This window comes from Tubulanus polymorphus, chromosome 4, assembly GCF_964204645.1.
Source record: "Tubulanus polymorphus chromosome 4, tnTubPoly1.2, whole genome shotgun sequence".
NCBI classification, from domain to species: Eukaryota; Metazoa; Nemertea; class Palaeonemertea; order Tubulaniformes; family Tubulanidae; genus Tubulanus; species Tubulanus polymorphus.
In genome coordinates, this window is record NC_134028.1 from 1,816,301 (window position 1) to 1,835,319 (window position 19,019).

A 19,019-nucleotide genomic window follows, 5' to 3' on the forward strand; every position below is an offset into this window, starting at 1 on the left:
CCCCGACCGAGTCGGTGGTCTGGGTGACAATCTCTCGTCGCACTTGCGAGATTGCGCCTTTTTCATTTCTTACGCCCTTCTTATTCCGTAGACAAAAGCTACAAGAGATCAAATACTTCCATATTTAAGCTAGTTTTTATCCGTTAATTCTATTCGACTAATTTATTAACTCGACGTTTCGACAAGTGGTTTTCGTGTTATGTGTGCTAAAACCCGGAAGTATTTTTTGCGCAAGATCTCCAAAGTTCTTCAAATCAAAATATAAGACGGAATTGCTTGGATTGTTACTTCTGTTGGCCATCGATAACGCATTGATAAAAAGAGGATTGGTCAGAATCAAAGGGCCAGGTAAATAGTATAGTTTTATGTCTTTCCTCCGACTTTCGCCGGTTCAAGACCTGCAAAAATTAAGTAAGAAAGACTCCAAGTCAAGAGTCAAGACAATATTCGCGAGAAAAAAAGAGAAAGCTGCTGCCTGCGTAATGATGGGAACTGTGGAGCATAACGCTGAGTGATAGTTAATCCCTTAAGTCAGCTATGCTACATATACAGCTGGAATAGTTTAACCGAAGGCAAAAAAGTTGTCCTTGCCCCGCCTGTAAATAATTTCAAAAACAGATTCCACAAAATTTGGGAAGTCAGACAAAGCGTCCATCAGTCTCGACCAAATTGAACTTGAACTGAATAGTTGGACACATGTCTTCCTCTTTTTAGATACTCGGTAGACGGTCTTTCTTTAGACGTTTTTCACCGAGGCAACTAATTAAGATAGTATCTCGGTCTAACTGCAGTTTAGGTCACCTTCCAGCAGAGTTGTGCCTTATTAGTACCAGTCATTCAACTACAGCTACATACCGGTACATACCGGTACTAGACTTCCATAATATGGACACTTAAACTGCGATCGTTCTGCATGAAAATTCAAGAAAGCATCAGAGAAATTTAAAAAGTCGGCATTTGAACCCACCACCTCCGGCTAAGCGCAATGTTCAACCTTGAAGTGCTCCAATGTTCAACCACCCCATTCTATCTATTTACTTATAGCGCCCTAAAGCCCATCATCAGATCTAACTCTGACAGAGTCAAATGTTTATCTCAACCTTAAACTTTACCTTATCCTTAAATCTGGCCCTACATATCGAGTTACCCTTCAACCTTTTTGGACCCGAATTCTAAAGACCAAATTTTAACTGGGTTGCCCAAATATCACATTAGAATGATGCCATATTGGCAAAATATCCTCTTTTATTGCTGCAAACAGAGGCTAGCAGAAAAGGTGGCGTGACAAAAAAACATGATTCTGGAGTAAATCCAAGGTCCTACCTCCAACGTGGGAGGAATTTGGAAAGTTCAGGGGAGTTCACAACAGCAAAGCCTACTGATTTTACTTCCTAGATTAGAATCATATTGAAAATTATTTCATTCTCAGTTTAAGGTTCAGTCAACAAATCAATGTCATGTTCAAAATTCTGTGTTGGAAATGAATTTTTTCTTCATTTTTGCAATAGGCCTGATCTTGTTTGTACAATTTTTACAATATCATAGGCTATATCCTCCTGTGTGTGGTACAAGGCTGTTGTTATGTTTCTCAATGCATATGTGACTTGTCTCATGTAGTACTGATAGATAGTATTCTAACCACATGTTTTAGTGTTTAGCCGCGTATCGGTGCGTTCTACTTACAGCCTCACTTATGGGGTACAAGGTGTTTACTCGGTAAATTACTAAATTAGGGAGAAATCAAGCCTTGCATAAAGCGTTGAATCAAATACGATTAAAAGAACGCTAATTAATTCACTGTATGACATTTGTATTAATAATGATGATTTATTGTAATGATAATTGACCCAGTATCAGAACTGTGTCGCTGTTATCTTTGCATCCCTTCATGAGCCTCATTGTGTAGATGTGGCACTTTGACGTGCCATGGTTTCGTTTTCTTTTTTTGAGGGGGTCGTATTACGAGTTGTTCGGTCTCACAGACTCCACTGACAGCCAGTTAAATAGGTTGGAACGTCATTTATGAAATAGCAAATATTTTAGAAGAAAATCATACCAAAATCCCATCATATATTTCCTAAGTTTTTTCTATTTAGTTCGGTGGTATTTTCTTAGGAACTTTGATTTAGAAATGAAGAACTTTTTTGACGTGGCACCTGTGAGATTTGTAACTGGTCCCTCTATCTTTCATTACAGTGTCTATATGAATTACTAGTCTATTCAGCAGTAGCTGCAGCAGTGTGAAAATGATGCATGCTGTGCCGATATTCACATTAATAATCATCGTCCAGTGTCACCGAGTCGTCGAGGGCAGCGGTGAGAAGTTCACCGCCATCATTGAACTGAAGAAAGTTTTACACGCCGAACGTGATATCGCTAATGAAATCGATGATTATATCAAAGCTGAAGAGGACCGTTTATCGAAACTGCGCAGGTCAGTATATACTTACTTAGCCTACTAATGTCTGTTTGACAAACCTGATTGGTCTGGCGCCTCCTTTTTCCAATCAGTTGTTGTTGAAAAATATATTGGGAAAATGTTAGTATTCGTTTTTTGAAAATAATGATTTTATAAGCAGGAATCAATTTTCTTATGCCGCTCGATGGGACTCAACGACAATAAATTTCTTGTTATTCAGCGTTTTGCCCCTTTCAAATTTGTTTAAAAAAAATGAGATTTACCAGTCTATAGGATAATACATTTCTTAAAAAGATTCGGTCCGTTTTGGATTTGTTTCTACTGAAGCCTGTGGTTTTTATTCTACATGAGCCTGTTTTCTATTGTCACTGTGATGAATACAATAAAACCTGTGTTAGGAAGCATAGATATTCAGGCTACAGTTCTCAGTATTTCTTCGTTATGTGATGTGGTCTATAACCCGCATGAGCCTCTGGCAAACTGAGAAATAAATGGTTTATTGAGAGCAATTGTTTATTTTCAGGATCTCTGCTGACTATAAGAAACACAGTCACGATGCTCTCCTCGACACTGAGAGATATTTAGGCAATCCTGTCAATGCTTATTTGCTGGTGAAAAGATTTACTATCGACTGGAACAACATCGTTCAATCATTCATTAGTAATAGTACTATTCAAGGTAATCAAGTCTGTATCTAGTGATGCATACTTCTTGGTGCTTACAAGTATTCAGGGTGGCCAATTACTGGAGATCAGGCAAGATTCGGGGAATTTTTTTTTCTTTTGAAAAGTCAGGTAATAGTCATGGAATTTTGTTTAAAAAAAGATTAGAATCAGAGAAGTCGGGGAAATTTGTTGAGATAGTCAGATAGTATTTGATTTTGAGGGTAGTCTCGGAAAATTCCAGGATAAAGCAAATCAAATGAAGGTGGCCACCCTGTTTTGTGAAAAATGATTTTATTCACAACAGAATCAACGATTAAATCGAAAAAAATCTTCGAGAAAGTTTTTAGATTTCTTTTTTTTTCTAAACAGAATTAGTGAATAAAATCAACACTCGTCAGGACGACTTCCCGGACGGCGATGACTTATCTGGCGTTATCACCGCGTTGCTGCGATTACAGGATACGTACCAAATACCAGCCTCAAAAATCGCGAAAGGAGAAATTGCCGGCGTCGATGGAGATAAGACCCCGGAACTTAGTGGTTAGTTTTGCGATGAGGTTTTCTGTTTAAATGTTCTCTTGAAGACAGTAATTTAACTCTTGATTATGATGAGATTTCATACTAACTATTCGTTGAAAACTAAACATCTATGATTGACAGTTAAAATATAGATGATTTTTTTTAGAAGATTCTGTTGATTCTTCTAAAAGTTTATCTAGATTTAGTATATTACTAATTGCTATTTTGCACCGGTCATCAATATGCTATCGTGCTATTTTGCACGTGAACTGGTCATCAATTGCAAGTTTGAAATATACCCTGATATGTGTGCATGGCTTCGTTATAGACAAATGCCTATATTCTCTGACAAATTTGACTACCATATCCCCCAAAATCCTTTAATATAGTTGTTATAGATTGAATGATTAATCAATAATGAGCTTATTTAAGTTGTCATTTCATAAAAGGTATTTATGATTACAGAGTAATATCAGTGGTAAGTGTTCACCTGTTAAAAGTGTCGCTTCAGTTATCTGCTCGCATACCGAGGGTAGTCATTTTTGAAAAATTATTAAGATTAGAATTGTTGACATTTTGACTTTTAAAAAAAGGTGATGAAATGATGATTCCTGACAATGTTAGCGGATAATTGAACATAAAACGTGGTCTGGAGGTATTTTAGAAATTCTGGATTAAGTTTTAAATCTGGGGCGTCTGGTGTAGGAAAATGGAAAAGGATGAATCTACTTTGTCATTTCAGTTCATAAATGAATAAATGTGATACAAATTTTGTCTGAAAATTAGGCATGCTGCCTTCCTAGAATACAGTAGAACTCAGCTCTGAGATGCACAGTTGCGAAGTCTTAATGGTCAAATATGGCTATGGAACCACAATGAGCTGTATACAGATCATATGTGTAAAGTCTTCACTGTGCAACGCGGACCCTGATCAGTAAAATTCAGGTTTATAGCATGAATATGCATGTACTATATTTGTATTATAGCTGCTGATTGTTTTGAACTGGGACGAGCGTCATATAATGTCGGAGACTATTACCACGCGATACCTTGGATGCAAGAGACATTGGATAGAATTACTCTACTCTCTGACCGTACCGTCAACAAGGTTACAGTTCTCGATTACTTAGCATTCTCTATTTATAAGGTCAGTGCTCTTGTCAGACTCTAAAACGAAGAGTGTATCATTTTCGAGTCCATGTTCAGCCTGAATGTGAAGCCATCTTCAGTGAATGTAAATTAAGTAAGAATATAGATGTCTCTACCGGTGTCCTTAATTTCAATTCGAGTTTTCAACGTAAAGGTGAGTAATTTGGGAAAATTTCCTGGCAGTCGATGACATAGTTACAAACATCTTCATTCTTCATGTAAGTAGTACTGCTATTTAGCTTTGTAGATAGATCATTACCTAGTTTGTGAAAATATCCGATTGTTAAACTAAACCACAGACAAGCTACTAACTACTTCGTAGAGTGATATTACGTAAGAACGTTAATTAGAAAACCTTGCTTCACTTGTATATATAGACATAGATGCATGATGTACAATGCTTTCTCCATCCCTTTATTAGATTCACTAACGTATTATTTACTAACAATATACCTCTAGTATTGATTATCATTGATGTTGAAAATGTTATAGGGGGCTGATTTGTTTTTTATGCCGGTACTGTTGGACTGGTCTTGTACTTCATTTGTATTTGTTTTGCTAACATGTTTAGTAGTGTTAACCCTGTTGTATGTAGTCGTGATTGAGTTGTTAAATGCAGTTTTTGAGTTGTGTTTGTGGATCATTTTGTTTTTGCAGCCGCTGACAGTTTTTCTCTGGGTAGGTACGCGTATACGGAGGATGATTTCTATCATACGTTTATCTGGATGAGGCAGGCGTTAGACCAGGTAAACGCCGGTGATAGCTCTAAGGACTGGTCGACTATTGTCGACCATCTTGCTTTTGCTGCGATGCAAGTAAGTTAAAGTGAAATATCTTTTTAATTTTAAGAAAATCGCCAGCAACCTGGACCCACCCCTTAAGACATTTGTCACCAGTTTCAAAGTTTTTATTCATTTCAAGATGGCTTCACTTTCATTTCGTAGTACCATCAAATCCTTGTTATCATTAGATTTATTTTGTCAGTTTTCAGTTTTTTTTTGGTCCAGAAAGTTCAGTCCAGAAAATCATTCCTTTCCTAATGTTTTCATTTTCTAGCAAGGAAATATCAAGTATGCTTTAGACCTGACGAATCAGCTATTGGAAATTGGTAAAGATTTTGATAAATGTCTTCAAATATTTGAATAGAACTCCGACCAACATAACTAACTGATGAAGCAATTTAAAAATAATGAATTTTCTTACTTTCAGATCAGTCTCAAGAGCGTTTATTCAACAACAAAAAACACTACGAAGAACTTCTGGAAGCTAAAGCGATGAATGGTGAACCGATCTCGGATTCAATTAGGAACGAGCAACCGTCAAATCAGTATCAACAAGGCAGTGAATTCATTGTCTATGAGAAACTCTGTCGCGGTGAAGATACACATGTAAGGTTTGCCTTTATACGAAGACTTGTATTTAAATGCAGCCGTCTTCATTCAGCCGCTGAAGGATATTTGAATATGTACTATTTGTATGTAGTGTGAATGTGAAGTTATTTCTATTTCAGCCACAACCTCCGGCACGTGTTCTAGTGTGTAGTTATGAGGATTTTGGTCGACCCTGGTTGAAATACGGTCCTATTAAACAGGAAGTTGTTTACGATAAACCGAGGATTATCATTTTTCACGAAATTATGACCAACTCGGAAATGGATCGAATTAAAGAGCTTGCCGGACCGCGAGTACGTACTCTGATATACGTTAATAGAATTTGTTGGTCATTTCATTGAGAAAAGTTCTGCAAATATTTACGTAAATTTTTCAGTTGAACCGAGCGACTATACAGAACTCATTGACTGGAAAATTAGAATTCGCAAACTACAGAATTAGTAAAAGGTATGATGAATATGTGGTATTGAATATATGCGGTATCTCGTTAGCTTTTCTGGGACTGGTTTTCATTCAAGATTTGCATCGTTATGATTGTTTGAACTCCCTCTTTTAGTGCCTGGTTAAAGGATGAACTGGATCCAGTTTGTAATAAAATTAATAGAAGAATCCGCCAAATTACTGGACTATCAGTAGATACAGCTGAGGATTTACAGGTAAATGCAAGAAAGTCTCTTCGGAGCATTGAAGATCCGTGCGCACAAATGTAGTTATTTTGTAGTTATTTTTTACGGTTGTGTTTTTGTTTTCAGGTTGTAAATTACGGAATAGGAGGTCACTACGAACCACATTTTGATTTTGCACGAGTAAGTTTTCGATGATTACTGGAGTGATCAAATCTCTATTTCAACATTGAATAAATGTATCATAATTAGAGAAATAGATCTATTTAAATACCATTAAGAAATTTCATGAGTTTCAAAATAAGATCTATTCAATTTCAGGCTCTTACTTCATTAATTTATCTTACAAATTTCAGTAAAATAAAATGCCACTTGTTTACTGTAAACCGGTACATAATAATGAACTGTATAATCTTATCATATATCAGAACTATTTAGATATTTCAGAAGCACCTTCTTATTATATTATCATTCAAAAGCTAATGCTTGTATTGAGGAAATCAGTTTGTAAACTATCGGTCCTTCGTGAGATCATGATCCACAATACGATCATGTTAGAAATTAGAATAGAAATAAATCTTCATTATTTATCAATTCAATGGCATCTTGCAAATAAAACTAAAAACTCACTGAACTGTAGATATTTAGCACTTTTCAGGCCTAGCCAGCTTAAGATGACAATTTCTAAAATAATGAAATGTTCAAAATCATTGAATAATGCATTTAAAGATTATTTAATTGCGACATTTCAGGAATCTGATAATGAAGTTACGTAGATTTACCGATTAAGATCAAATTCCTCATTTCATCTTGATGACTTCATAATTTTCTGACAATTAACGTATACTACTGTACTTCTTTTTTTCTTTGATTCGAATCGAGCAATTGAATTCCAGTTAAAGCTATTTAATGTGGATGAAGAGTTTCGTTTCGTCCTCACGATCCGCATTAAATAGATTTATCTGTACTCGCTTCATCAGCATTCTAATATGAACTTGTTTGAAATACAGCGCAGAGAACCAAACGGTTTTGAGAAGCGCATGGGAAACCGTGTAGCAACTTGGCTTACATATGTGAGTCCTAGTTATACAAACCAAGCTTTATTACATTATTAGCACTATAGAGCACATATATATATGTAATTCATTTATATGAAGTGGATACAGTCCTTCAATCTAATACTAGGTGAAATTATGTCATCTTCGATGGATTGTGCAGCAATGCTTTGACCATACTCTAGATTTCCCTAAAACAGACTGTATCCACTTCTGTTCAGTGCAAGTTATTTGTAGCTCCTTAAACCTTAGCCAGAATAGAATATATAATTGTGAATAGATTGTGGTATGTCAATGTGGCACAATGTCCTGTCATCGTCATCACGGTTGTGCTGAAAAGGTAATCAACTCCTGAATTTTAGGTAGTGTTGTAGTACTACTATATTCATTTGAACAAATGTTTGGAATTACTAGTTAAAGCTATGAATTTTCTGGTACCAAAACCAGTAGCAAATCACAAAACATTGTTACAGATCACAAAAGCTGGTTGAAAACATCCTCCCCCGGCAGGGATTCGAACCTGATGGCATCGAGATTGCCATGGCACGAAACCCTGCCATAATCGACCGTGTGCGCAGATACATGCGCAGTTCAGATGATGTGATTTTTAGCCAATCAGAAATCCCATTTTATTTTATCCCGGGTTTTCCCATTTATAGTTCTTCCTTGAAATTTGCCTCAACGATTATACAACGAGCAATCTGATTGGTGCCGCCAGTTTTCGTTCGGAAAGCTGCGCATGTACCTGCGCACCCGGTCTACTGATGCAGGGGTTCGTGCCGTGGCTGAGTGTAGCGATGCCATCAGGTTCGAGTCCCTGTAGAGGGAGGATGGTTGAAAATAGATGCGCTAGTTCTGACTGGGGTTTAGGGAGTTTAGAGCATTTTTGAACAGCCAATGAATAATCGATTCTAAGCTGCAAAAATGTTTCTAATCCTTACTATTATTTCGTATTACAGCTTAGAAGCACTTAACCCTCCACCCCTCATAGCATGTCATTGCTTACTGATCCTACATCAGCATTTTGTGTGTTCCTGCCATATGTTATTTGTTCACTCTATTTTTCTTCAGAAAGAAGAAAAAAATGCATTCAAATCATTGGGAACTGGTAATAGGATAGCTACCCTAATTTATTATGTAAGTTACCAGTTTAATGCAAGGCACACGAAGCTCAACTCGGAGATGGAACACTGAGCTCGACTCAAATGTCAACTTTCGGTTCAAACAGAAATTCACTTTAACTTCTTCATTGATAAGGCTTAACTATGTATTTTGTATGAAAATAAGAAGGGCTGACCTGAAGAAGTAAAGCTGAATACCTGAAAGAAAAATGATTTTAGGTATTTTTCAGTTTGAACAGAAAGGGGACACGAGCAGGATGGTAGTTAAAAGTGGTAAAATTCTAAAGCATGTTGACCACAATTTATTTAAACTTACATTATATTTCTGCAACAGTTCAATACCTGGGAAGAAGCGATTTATCAGAAGATTTAATCATGAATGAATTCATATAGGAATTTTCATACAGCTTTTCCCTATCCTCCTAGACTGCCCCTTCATATGTACAAATTGAAAAATAGATTTCTAACTACAAAGATTTAATAGTTATACCATTATGGATAACAAAATGAGCTCTCTCTCTCTCTCTGTCTCTTAATCTTTAATCACCCGCCAGTTCCTGAAATGATATTGAATCTTAGAAATTGGATTCATCTGTCAAAACCCATTTCATAATTGTTAGACATAGCTGCACTTAAGTTGTTAATATGTCTTCTGGTAATGTGTCCTATATGTTCATTATGTAAATGTTAGTACGTATATACTCATGGATCTATGGCTATAAGGGCTTTTTGACCAAAATCTTTCCCCTTAGTCCAGCATTTCACTTTTTCACAAGGTTTTATGATAAGATCTTAGCTTACCTCATCATTAGTGTAAATAAACCTCTGTCTAGTTACAAAGTCATGAATGTACATGTATTATCTATGTATTTATTTGTGTACGTAAATGTGCTTAACCAGAATTGGAAGATATTTGATATGTAGCCTTCTACATAAGAATGATTAAATTGTATATGATTTCCATACCTCTGGAAAACATTTAAACTGATCCTTAAGACATGATTTTATTTGATAAAGATCAAGTAATGATACATTCTAGAATTTATATTCCGAGCGTATTGATGTTTTTTTGGACAAATTTTTGGTAAATAGATTTGTAATATTTTTGTTTTTAGATGTCTGATGTGCAGGCTGGAGGTGCCACCGTTTTTCCATATATCGGCCTTAAACTTTGGCCAGTAAAGGTACAGTTTCTGAGTTTGTGTTATGATCGTTTGGGACCAACAAAATTCATCCGGTTTAAGGGTGATACGGATTAAAACTCATTTTCAATTGTATTTCTATGAAGCCGATCTGTATTAAGCTGGTTTGACTGTATTTGGGTACAGGCAGCATTGGGAATTTTTGGATATTTTGCATACCACTACATTGCGATCCTGTTAGGACCAAGTTTTTCAATTAAACAAGACTTGTATCTATGGCATGTATTAATTGTAGGGAGCAGCGGCTTTCTGGTTTAATTTACACGCTAGTGGAGAAGGAGATTATTTAACTCGTCACGCAGCATGTCCTGTGCTTGCCGGCTCAAAATGGGGTAAGTTAACGAATCAGTGATACCTTACATGTATTGAGTTATCGTATTCGATTACTTGAAATTGGAATATTTTCGATAAAAACAAACATTTGTTGTTTTGTAGAATTTTATAGTTATTTATACTTTTCAGTGTGTAATAAATGGTTCCATGAACGTGGCCAGGAATTTCTACGACCGTGCAAGTTACGACCAGATCATCCTGAACCAAATGAAGAATATTTGGTGGCTACAAAAGGCAGATTTGTAAACAGCGAATAGAGAAATGTATTTCGGACCCTCGTGCATTTTGCAATCGTAAATTTTCTCGTTACCAAAACAAATGGTCTGATTAAAGATAGAATTCAGATCATATCAAACAAGTTGAGAAATCTCAATAAGTCGGCAAAATGTTTTTTGAAACTACATGTATTAGAAAATAGTCTGCAATGTATATTTGTTTTTACATCACATTTATTAACAAAACTTCATCAAATCTTCTTTGTTATTTGTAAAAAAAAAATTGAAGAAATAAAAATACTTTGTACGTTTTATTACATTTTTGTGATAAAATAAAATCATGATTATTAATTCTTTGTTATTATATATTCCGTTGAATTTTAATATCTTTAGAAGAGGAGGACAATCCAATGGACCAAAGGTGGATCTAGGGGTCTAAATTCTGTGCCCAATTATTTGGGTTGACAATCTACATGCTGCCTTACTATACCATAAGGTGCTGCCGCTATGCTCATCGTTGGCGGAATTTTCTAACACTAATATCAACTGACCCTGGCAATCAACGTACTGTCTCAATGCACCGTAAAGTGCTGCCGCTTGGGATTTTACGGCACATCGATTGCCAGAGTAAGTTCATCATAGTGTATGAAAATTCCGCTAACGACGAGCATAGCGGCAGCACCTCATAATTTAGTGAGATTTCTAACTACGTGTACATGTACAAAGATTTACAACGTCATGAATGTACATGTATTATCTATGTATTTATGTGTGTACGTAAATGTACTTAACCAGAATTGGAAGATATATGATATGTAGCCTTCTACATAAGAATGATTGAAATGATTTCCATACCTCTGGAAAACATTTAAACTGATCCTTAAGACATGAATTGATTTGATAAAGATCAAGTAATGATACATTCTAGAATTCATATTCCGAGCTAATTGATGTTTTTTGGAACAATTTTTGGTAAATTGATTTGTAATATTTTTGTTTTCAGATGTCTGATGTGCAGGCTGGAGGTGCCACCGTTTTTCCATATATCGGCCTTAAACTTTGGCCAGTAAAGGTACAGTTTCTGAGTTCGTGTTATGATCATTTGGGACCAACAAAATTCATCCGGTTTAAGGGTGATACGGATTAAAACTCATTTTCAATTGTATTTCTATGAAGCCGATCTGTATTAAGCTGGTTTGACTGTATTTGGGTACAGGCAGATATTTTGCATACCAGTACATTGCGATCCTGTTAGGACCAAGTTTTTCAATTAAACAAGACTTGTATCTATGGTATGTATTAATTGTAGGGAGCAGCGGCGTTCTGGTTTAATTTACACGCTAGTGGAGAAGGAGATTATTAAACTCGTCACGCAGCATGTCCTGTGCTTGCCGGCTCAAAATGGGGTAAGTTAATGAATCAATGATACCTTACATGTATTGATTAATCGTATTCGATTTCTTGAAATTGGAATATTTTCGATAAAAACAAACATTTGTTGTTTTGTAGAATTTCATAGTTGTTTATACTTTTCAGTGTGTAATAAATGGTTCCATGAACGTGGCCAGGAATTTCTACGACCGTGCAAGTTACGACCAGATCATCCTGAACCAAATGAAGAATATTTGGTGGCTACAAAAGGCAGATTTGTAAACAGCGAATAGAGAAATGTATTTCGGACCCTCGTGCATTTTGCAATCGTAAATTTTCTCGTTACCAGAACAAATGGTCTGATTAAAGATAGAATTCAGATCATGTCAAACAAGTTGAGAAATCTCAATAAGTCGGCAAAATGTTTTTTGAAACTACATGTTATTAGAAAATAGTCTACAATGCATATTTGTTTTTACATCACATTTATTAACAAAACTTCATCAAATCTTCTTTGTTATTTGTAAAAAAAAAATCGAGAAATAAAAATACTTTGTACGTTTTATTACATTTTTGTGATAAAATAAAATCATGATTATTAATTCTTTGTTATTATATATTCCATTGAATTTTAATATCTTTAGAAGAGGAGGACAATCCAATGGACCAAAGGTGGAAATAGGGGTCTAAATTCTGTGCCCAATTATTTGGGTTGACAATCAACATGCTGCCTTACTATACCATAAGGTGCTGCCGCTATGCTCATCGTTGGCGGAATTTTCTAACACTAATATCAACTGACCCTGGCAATCAACGTACTGTCTCAATGCACCGTAAAGTGCTGCCGCTTGGGATTTTACGGCACATCGATTGCCAGAGTAAGTTCATCATAGTGTATGAAAATTCCGCTAACGACGAGCATAGCGGCAGCACCTCATGGTTTAGTGAGATTTCTAACTACATGTACAACGATTTACAACGTCATGAATGTACATGTATTATCTATGTATTTATTTGTGTACGTAAATGTACTTAACCAGAATTGGAAGATATTTGATATGTAGCCTTCTAAGAATAATTAAAATGATTTCCATACCTCTGAAAAACATTTAAACTGATCCTTAGGACATGAATTGAGATAAAGATCAAGTAATGATACATTCTAGAATTCATATTCTGAGCTAATTGATGTTTTTTTTGGACAAATTTTTGGTAAATTGATTTGTAATATTTTTGTTTTCAGATGTCTGATGTGCAGGCTGGAGGTGCCACCGTTTTTCCATATATCGGCCTTAAACTTTGGCCAGTAAAGGTACAGTTTCTGAGTTCGTGTTATGATCATTTGGGACCAACAAAATTCATCCGGTTTAAGGGTGATACGGATTAAAAGTCATTTTCAATTGTATTTCTATGAAGCCGATCTGTATTAAGCTGGTTTGACTGTATTTGGGTACAGGCAGCATTGGGAATTATTGGATATTTTGCATACCAGTACATTGCGATCCTGTTATGACCATGTTTTTCAATTAAACAAGACTTGTATCTATGGTATGTATTAATTGTAGGGAGCAGCGGCGTTCTGGTTTAATTTACACGCTAGTGGAGAAGGAGATTATTTAACTCGTCACGCAGCATGTCCTGTGCTTGCCGGCTCAAAATGGGGTAAGTTAATGAATCAGTGATACCTTACATGTATTGAGTTATCGTATTCGATTTCTTGAAATTGGAATATTTTCGATAAAAACAAACATTTGTTGTTTTGTAGAATTTTATATTTGTTTATACTTTTCAGTGTGTAATAAATGGTTCCATGAACGTGGCCAGGAATTTCTACGACCGTGCAAGTTACGACCAGATCATCCTGAACCAAATGAAGAATATTTGGTGGCTACAAAAGGCAGATTTGTAAACAGCGAATAGAGAAATGTATTTCGAACCCTCGTGCATTTTGCAATCGTAAATTTTCTCGTTACCAAAACAAATGGTCTGATTAAAGATAGAATTCAGATCATGTCAAACAAGTTGAGAAATCTCAATAAGTCGGCAAAATGTTTTTTGAAACTACATGTATTAGAAAATAGTCTACAATGTATATTTGTTTTTACATCACATTTATAAACAAAACTTCATCAAATCTTCTTTGTTATTTGTAAAAAAAATCGAAGAAATAAAAATACTTTGTACGTTTTATTACATTTTTGTGATAAAATAAAATCATGATTATTAATTCTTTGTTATTATATATTCCGTTAAATTTTAATCTCTTTAGAAGAGGAGGAAAATCCAATGGACCAAAGGTGGATCAAGGGGTCTTGATTATTTGGGTTTGACAATCTACATGCTGCTTCACTATACCATAAGGTGCCGCCGCTATGCTCATCGTTAGCGGTACTTTAGAACACTAATATCAACTGACCCTGGCAATCAACGTACTGTCTCAATGCACCGTAAAGTGCTGCCGCTTGGGATTTTACGGCACATCGATTGCCAGTGTAAGTTCATCATAGTGTATGAAAATTCCGCTAACGACGAGCATAGCGGCAGCACCTTATGGTGTAGGGAGACATCGCACCCCAAAGTTCCGCCTCTAAACTCAACAACCGTTGATTAGATGTTACCAAAATCATATGTATTACATTTCGACACTTGAACTTTCAATGAATTCCTAATATTTCGAATGGTATTCAGTTTTTCACGGTAGCGGCTGGCATGGACGACGGTCGGCGTAGCGATGCGATTAAGTCGCACACGAACGTCGGTAGGATATTCAGGATGGCGAATTTCAGTTCGATTTTCCAGTTGGGGACGTAATGAAAACGAGGTTCGCTACGGCGCACCGCTTCCTCGATACAGTCTATCACTTCACACACATTAGCCGAACACAGAGTATCCAACAACTTGCGGATCAGATCCAAATATGAGTTGAAATAAGCGTCTCCGTACGCTCGCTTACATTCGTCGGCGGCTGATGCCCAGAACTCGACGTTTCTGTCAATTTGACGTTGCACTTGAACCATTGGTGTTCTTTGAAAAAAAACACAAATTGACATATTATACCGGTACCTTAGAGTGGCTGAACATCTGGACCCAGTTCCACATTTGTGAGTTAGAGTTAACTCTGAGTTAAAATTAGTTCATTTTCAATGAGTTAACTCAGGGTCAAATCTTAACTCCGAACTGTGGAACTGGACCCTGGACAATTATTTAGGCAGAACTATAACCACACTCAAACGTGGTGAACGGATAATAAGATAAAATCCCACTATTTACAAATTAAAATAATTTAAAAACCAGAAATTTATTTATTCAATCTAAAATATATAAAAGACACGACGTTTCGATCTCACCCTAGAGATCATCACCTGACGATGATCTCTAGGGTGAGATCGAAATGTCGTGTCTTTTTGACTATTTTAGATTGAATAAATAAATTTCTGGATTTTTAATTCTTTTAATCTGTAAATAGTGGGATTTTATCTTATTATATAGGCAGATTTCTAGACCCCTGGTTTAGTTCTGCAGATCTGAGTTAAGATTTCACTCATAGTTAAAACATTGAAAATTAAATGATTGTAACTCAGATTTGTAGAATTCAAACTCACAACTGTGGAACTGGATCCTGTTGTTTTGCCAATTCATCTTTATCTCACCATAATACTACGATTACTTACTTGTAGAATCCCGGTTCGATAGTGACGACTTTGACTCCGAAAGATTTCATTTCCCTTCGTAAACTGTCCGAAAAAGCGATACAGGCTGTTTTGGACATACAATAGGCAGAAAATCCTGGGATAGCGAACCTTCCTGTAAAAAGACACAACTTTTCAACTGATCATCGTTCATGATAATTTCGTACTCGTGGCCAATTCGGGCAATAATAAAAATAAGTGTCATTTATATTTCAACGAATTGGTGCATTAAAAATTCTTTAATCAATCAGTACGGATTCACGGTGCGAACGTTTGTTGAAAATGAATTACCAGCGAGACTCGCTACATTTACGATGCGGCCTTTTCGTTGGCGAATCAATGGAAGGAATGCTTTCGTCATACGGACCACGCCCAATGCATTTACGTCTAACGTCTGTTGATATAGTGAAATAGGACACCATTCACTTTCGGCACATTGTGCCACACCGGCATTATTCACTAATGCCCATAATCCTGCAAAAACGCGTATTTTCGTATTCTAAAATCATTATAAATCCCACACATACAAATAGCTCCGTAAAACCTCATTATTTACGTAATCATGCTCTTAACGAACTATTCGGAAAAATTTGCTTACCTTTGCCTTCGACAAAACCTTTTACGTATTCAACCGCTCGCGTAACGTCATCGCCGTCAGTAACGTCGAGTTTCAGAATTTCTACGTCGGGATGTTCGATTTTCAAATTGCTGGCGCCGTCTGCGTCCGGAAACATGCACGCAGCGAATACTTTAAAACCATTTCTAGTCAACCGGCGTGCTAATGCATTTCCGAAACCACTATCGCAACCTTAGAAAATATATACATCAATTTCACATACATGCATCAATATAACATATTCGGTTCTTTACGGAGCTGATGGATTATAATAACTTTAGTATGAAATTAGTTTCACGTCGAAATCTAGTGAGATTCAAAAATAACCGCCGCCCCCTACTTACCGGTGACGAGAACGGCTTCCTTTCCGGAATCTCCCGAAATTAAGTCTCCATTCGGTAATCTCCGGTAATAGAAAGATACTCCAAACAATACAATCAACGACGTTATAAATGTGAGAATTCCTGGCCAGACGTAAAGTACTCCAGTAATTAAAACAACTGTTCCGAATAATTCCTTCATTGTCTACACTATTAACTCCTAACTCGATGTTGTTTTGAGTCAGAACAAGTTACTGAAATTTGAACGTTAATTACAGAATATTTGAAATACTTTCGGTACGATACACACTAAACCGATGCACACTATACCAATAGTGGTAAAAAGAAAATGTATGAAAATGTAAGAATGGTATTAAACGTAGCCGCAAATTGATAATATCAACCAAAAATAAAAAAGACTTTGAATAATCTTAGTTCAATATGCATGTTAAGATAGTTGATAGAGAGCTCGCGTTTCAATTTGCATGTTAAAATAGTTGATAGAGAGCTTGCGTTTCAATTTGCATGTTAAAATAGTTGATAGATACGTGGACTCGGCCTCTACAATTCGTATGCAAGCAATAGTCACATTCTACATATGCATCGAAAGACTCCATGGAAATTATGACCAAAACATCATCGTCACATTTTGCTTGCAAAGGCTCTGTTTGATACATGTATTTATTTATATGATACTCGATAGCTTACCCTGGTAGCATGCGTACCTAGACCGCTCTATAAATGTAGATATCACACTGTCTATCAAATCAAACGTACGCAACGCTTATCAAAGAATCAATAGATAATATTCAATATCTAAGACGACGACCTCGATATTCCTAGGTCCGATTCACTAATCTTTACTTTCTCCGATCCACTTGGGTTGTAAATGCTCTAGCAGAACGAGCGCCACAAGCAACGTTTCTTCAGGTATCTACACGCGTAAATTTGTTATAATCCCGCTACGCAATGTTTATGGTGGTTGGCGATTTTCACTTATAAACACTGGTTTCTTATATACGCGTAATATCTGCTATTTCTAGATTTATGCATTAGTCTTTCATGAGAGTAAGGGTAACGTGCTCCAGTTCAAAAGAAAAAAAAACAACAAAAGAACCACTTGCAAGTTGGGATTTTAATTATCGAAAAATAATCGGAAATCTATGAGCTAATTTTGGATTCTAAATCAAATTCACATTTGCAAAAGCGAGTTCTGGTTCAATTGTTCTGTCAGGCTACACTATTTGGTGCGTGACGGACGAAAATTAAAAAGTCGTAAAACGAGCCTTTACCATTTCTCTCATGACATTCACCTATTTATGATTTAGACTGTGTATATGAATGATATATTTTTACTTATCCAAAATGGATGAAAAAATCTACGTACCATATATCATACCCTACTTCCATATTGCGCATAATTATGAATGTAATTCAATCAGCCGAATTGATTATAAATCAGCTGTTTAATATTGTACAATGAAATCAAATCCTTCTCTCTCAGCCCTACAGCGATCGATTTAAATAGAAGAAACCTATTGTTTGGTATTCAAATCAATGTTCATTAAAAGGTGAAAATTAAGCGTGAGTCAGTCCATTTATCGTACGCTTGATTTACAGCCCCGAAATTTCATGTCGTGTTTACTATTCTTAGTATGAATTAAATTTTTTGGTCAATGTCTCAATGCATTTATCATGATCATTTTGTCTTTAAAGAATTATTTCTTAAATAATTGATTGTAGAGTTCACTTTTTCGCTTACTTTTTCCAGGTTGTTTAAATGATATCTTGCTGAGATGGAGGCTGACAAAATGATATTAAGAAAGGCAGTGCCATCTGATAGAGTTGCCATATTGAATATAGTTAAGGATAATTACAATGGATTAGATTATTTGCATCAAGATATTGAACAACATCTAAACAGTGAAGAAACTGTACTGCCGTATGTTGCCCAAATTGATGATCAGGTGACTACATCAACGCACAAAACCTCAATGCCAAAGTGAAAAATTGTTTCCTTGTAGAATTGTTTGTTTGGCATTTGTAGCCAAAATTAGAAGCAAGAATTATTTTTCTTCTTGATACCACACCAATCGTTATAGCATGAGAGAACCATTCCTTGTGTAAATTGATATCCCCACCTCAATTTTCAGGTGATAAGCTACCTCGCATTATCTTTAAAAGATAGAAAAACTGCATTTCACTACATCGCTGCGCGGACCAATAAAAAGTACCAAGGTCAAGGTATCCAATCGCGTCTGCTGTATTTTGCTACAAAAGATGCCAGGCTGCGTCATCCGACGGTTATGAGTAGGATGTCCGTGGTTGCGC

At 36.0% G+C, this 19,019-nt stretch overlaps 3 protein-coding genes across 6 annotated transcripts; 2 read left to right on the forward strand and 1 right to left on the reverse strand.

The window, feature by feature from the left end:
• The first annotated feature begins 35 nt into the window (after window positions 1–35).
• LOC141904132 (prolyl 4-hydroxylase subunit alpha-1-like) lies at window positions 36–12,498 on the forward strand. 4 transcript variants are annotated; one of them, XM_074792652.1, is made up of 15 exons: window positions 37–348; window positions 2,197–2,434; window positions 2,943–3,097; window positions 3,454–3,624; window positions 4,590–4,750; window positions 5,809–5,860; window positions 5,962–6,140; window positions 6,263–6,436; window positions 6,520–6,590; window positions 6,700–6,799; window positions 6,896–6,949; window positions 8,893–8,958; window positions 11,696–11,764; window positions 12,002–12,098; window positions 12,229–12,498. In XM_074792652.1, exons 2-14 carry the CDS (start codon window positions 2,247–2,249, stop codon window positions 12,053–12,055), a joined length of 1,494 nt encoding a protein of 497 aa, XP_074648753.1. In that variant the 5' UTR covers window positions 37–348; window positions 2,197–2,246; the 3' UTR covers window positions 12,056–12,098; window positions 12,229–12,498. The 4 variants fall into 4 exon arrangements, with proteins under 4 accessions (XP_074648754.1, XP_074648753.1, XP_074648752.1 ...); XM_074792651.1 differs by lacking the exons at window positions 11,696–11,764; window positions 12,002–12,098; window positions 12,229–12,498 and adding exons at window positions 10,058–10,126; window positions 10,380–10,476; window positions 10,607–10,992 and having other exon boundaries at window positions 43–348; XM_074792654.1 differs by lacking the exons at window positions 4,590–4,750; window positions 11,696–11,764; window positions 12,002–12,098; window positions 12,229–12,498 and adding exons at window positions 5,410–5,567; window positions 10,058–10,126; window positions 10,380–10,476; window positions 10,607–10,992 and having other exon boundaries at window positions 43–348.
• Window positions 12,499–13,255: 757 nt separating this feature from the next.
• On the forward strand, window positions 13,256–14,172 carry LOC141904607 (prolyl 4-hydroxylase subunit alpha-1-like). The gene is made up of 3 exons (XM_074793221.1): window positions 13,256–13,375; window positions 13,629–13,725; window positions 13,856–14,172. The coding sequence occupies exons 1-3, from the start codon at window positions 13,307–13,309 to the stop codon at window positions 13,981–13,983; spliced, it is 294 nt and encodes a 97-aa protein (XP_074649322.1). The 5' UTR covers window positions 13,256–13,306; the 3' UTR covers window positions 13,984–14,172.
• Window positions 14,173–14,253: 81 nt separating this feature from the next.
• LOC141904067 (retinol dehydrogenase 7-like) lies at window positions 14,254–17,474 on the reverse strand. Its single transcript, XM_074792515.1, has 6 exons — window positions 17,397–17,474; window positions 16,713–16,942; window positions 16,351–16,560; window positions 16,044–16,226; window positions 15,735–15,867; window positions 14,254–15,087 (listed from the first exon to the last, which is right to left on the reverse strand). The coding sequence occupies exons 2-6, from the start codon at window positions 16,888–16,890 to the stop codon at window positions 14,748–14,750; spliced, it is 1,044 nt and encodes a 347-aa protein (XP_074648616.1). The 5' UTR covers window positions 16,891–16,942; window positions 17,397–17,474; the 3' UTR covers window positions 14,254–14,747.
• Window positions 17,475–19,019: the final 1,545 nt, after the last annotated feature.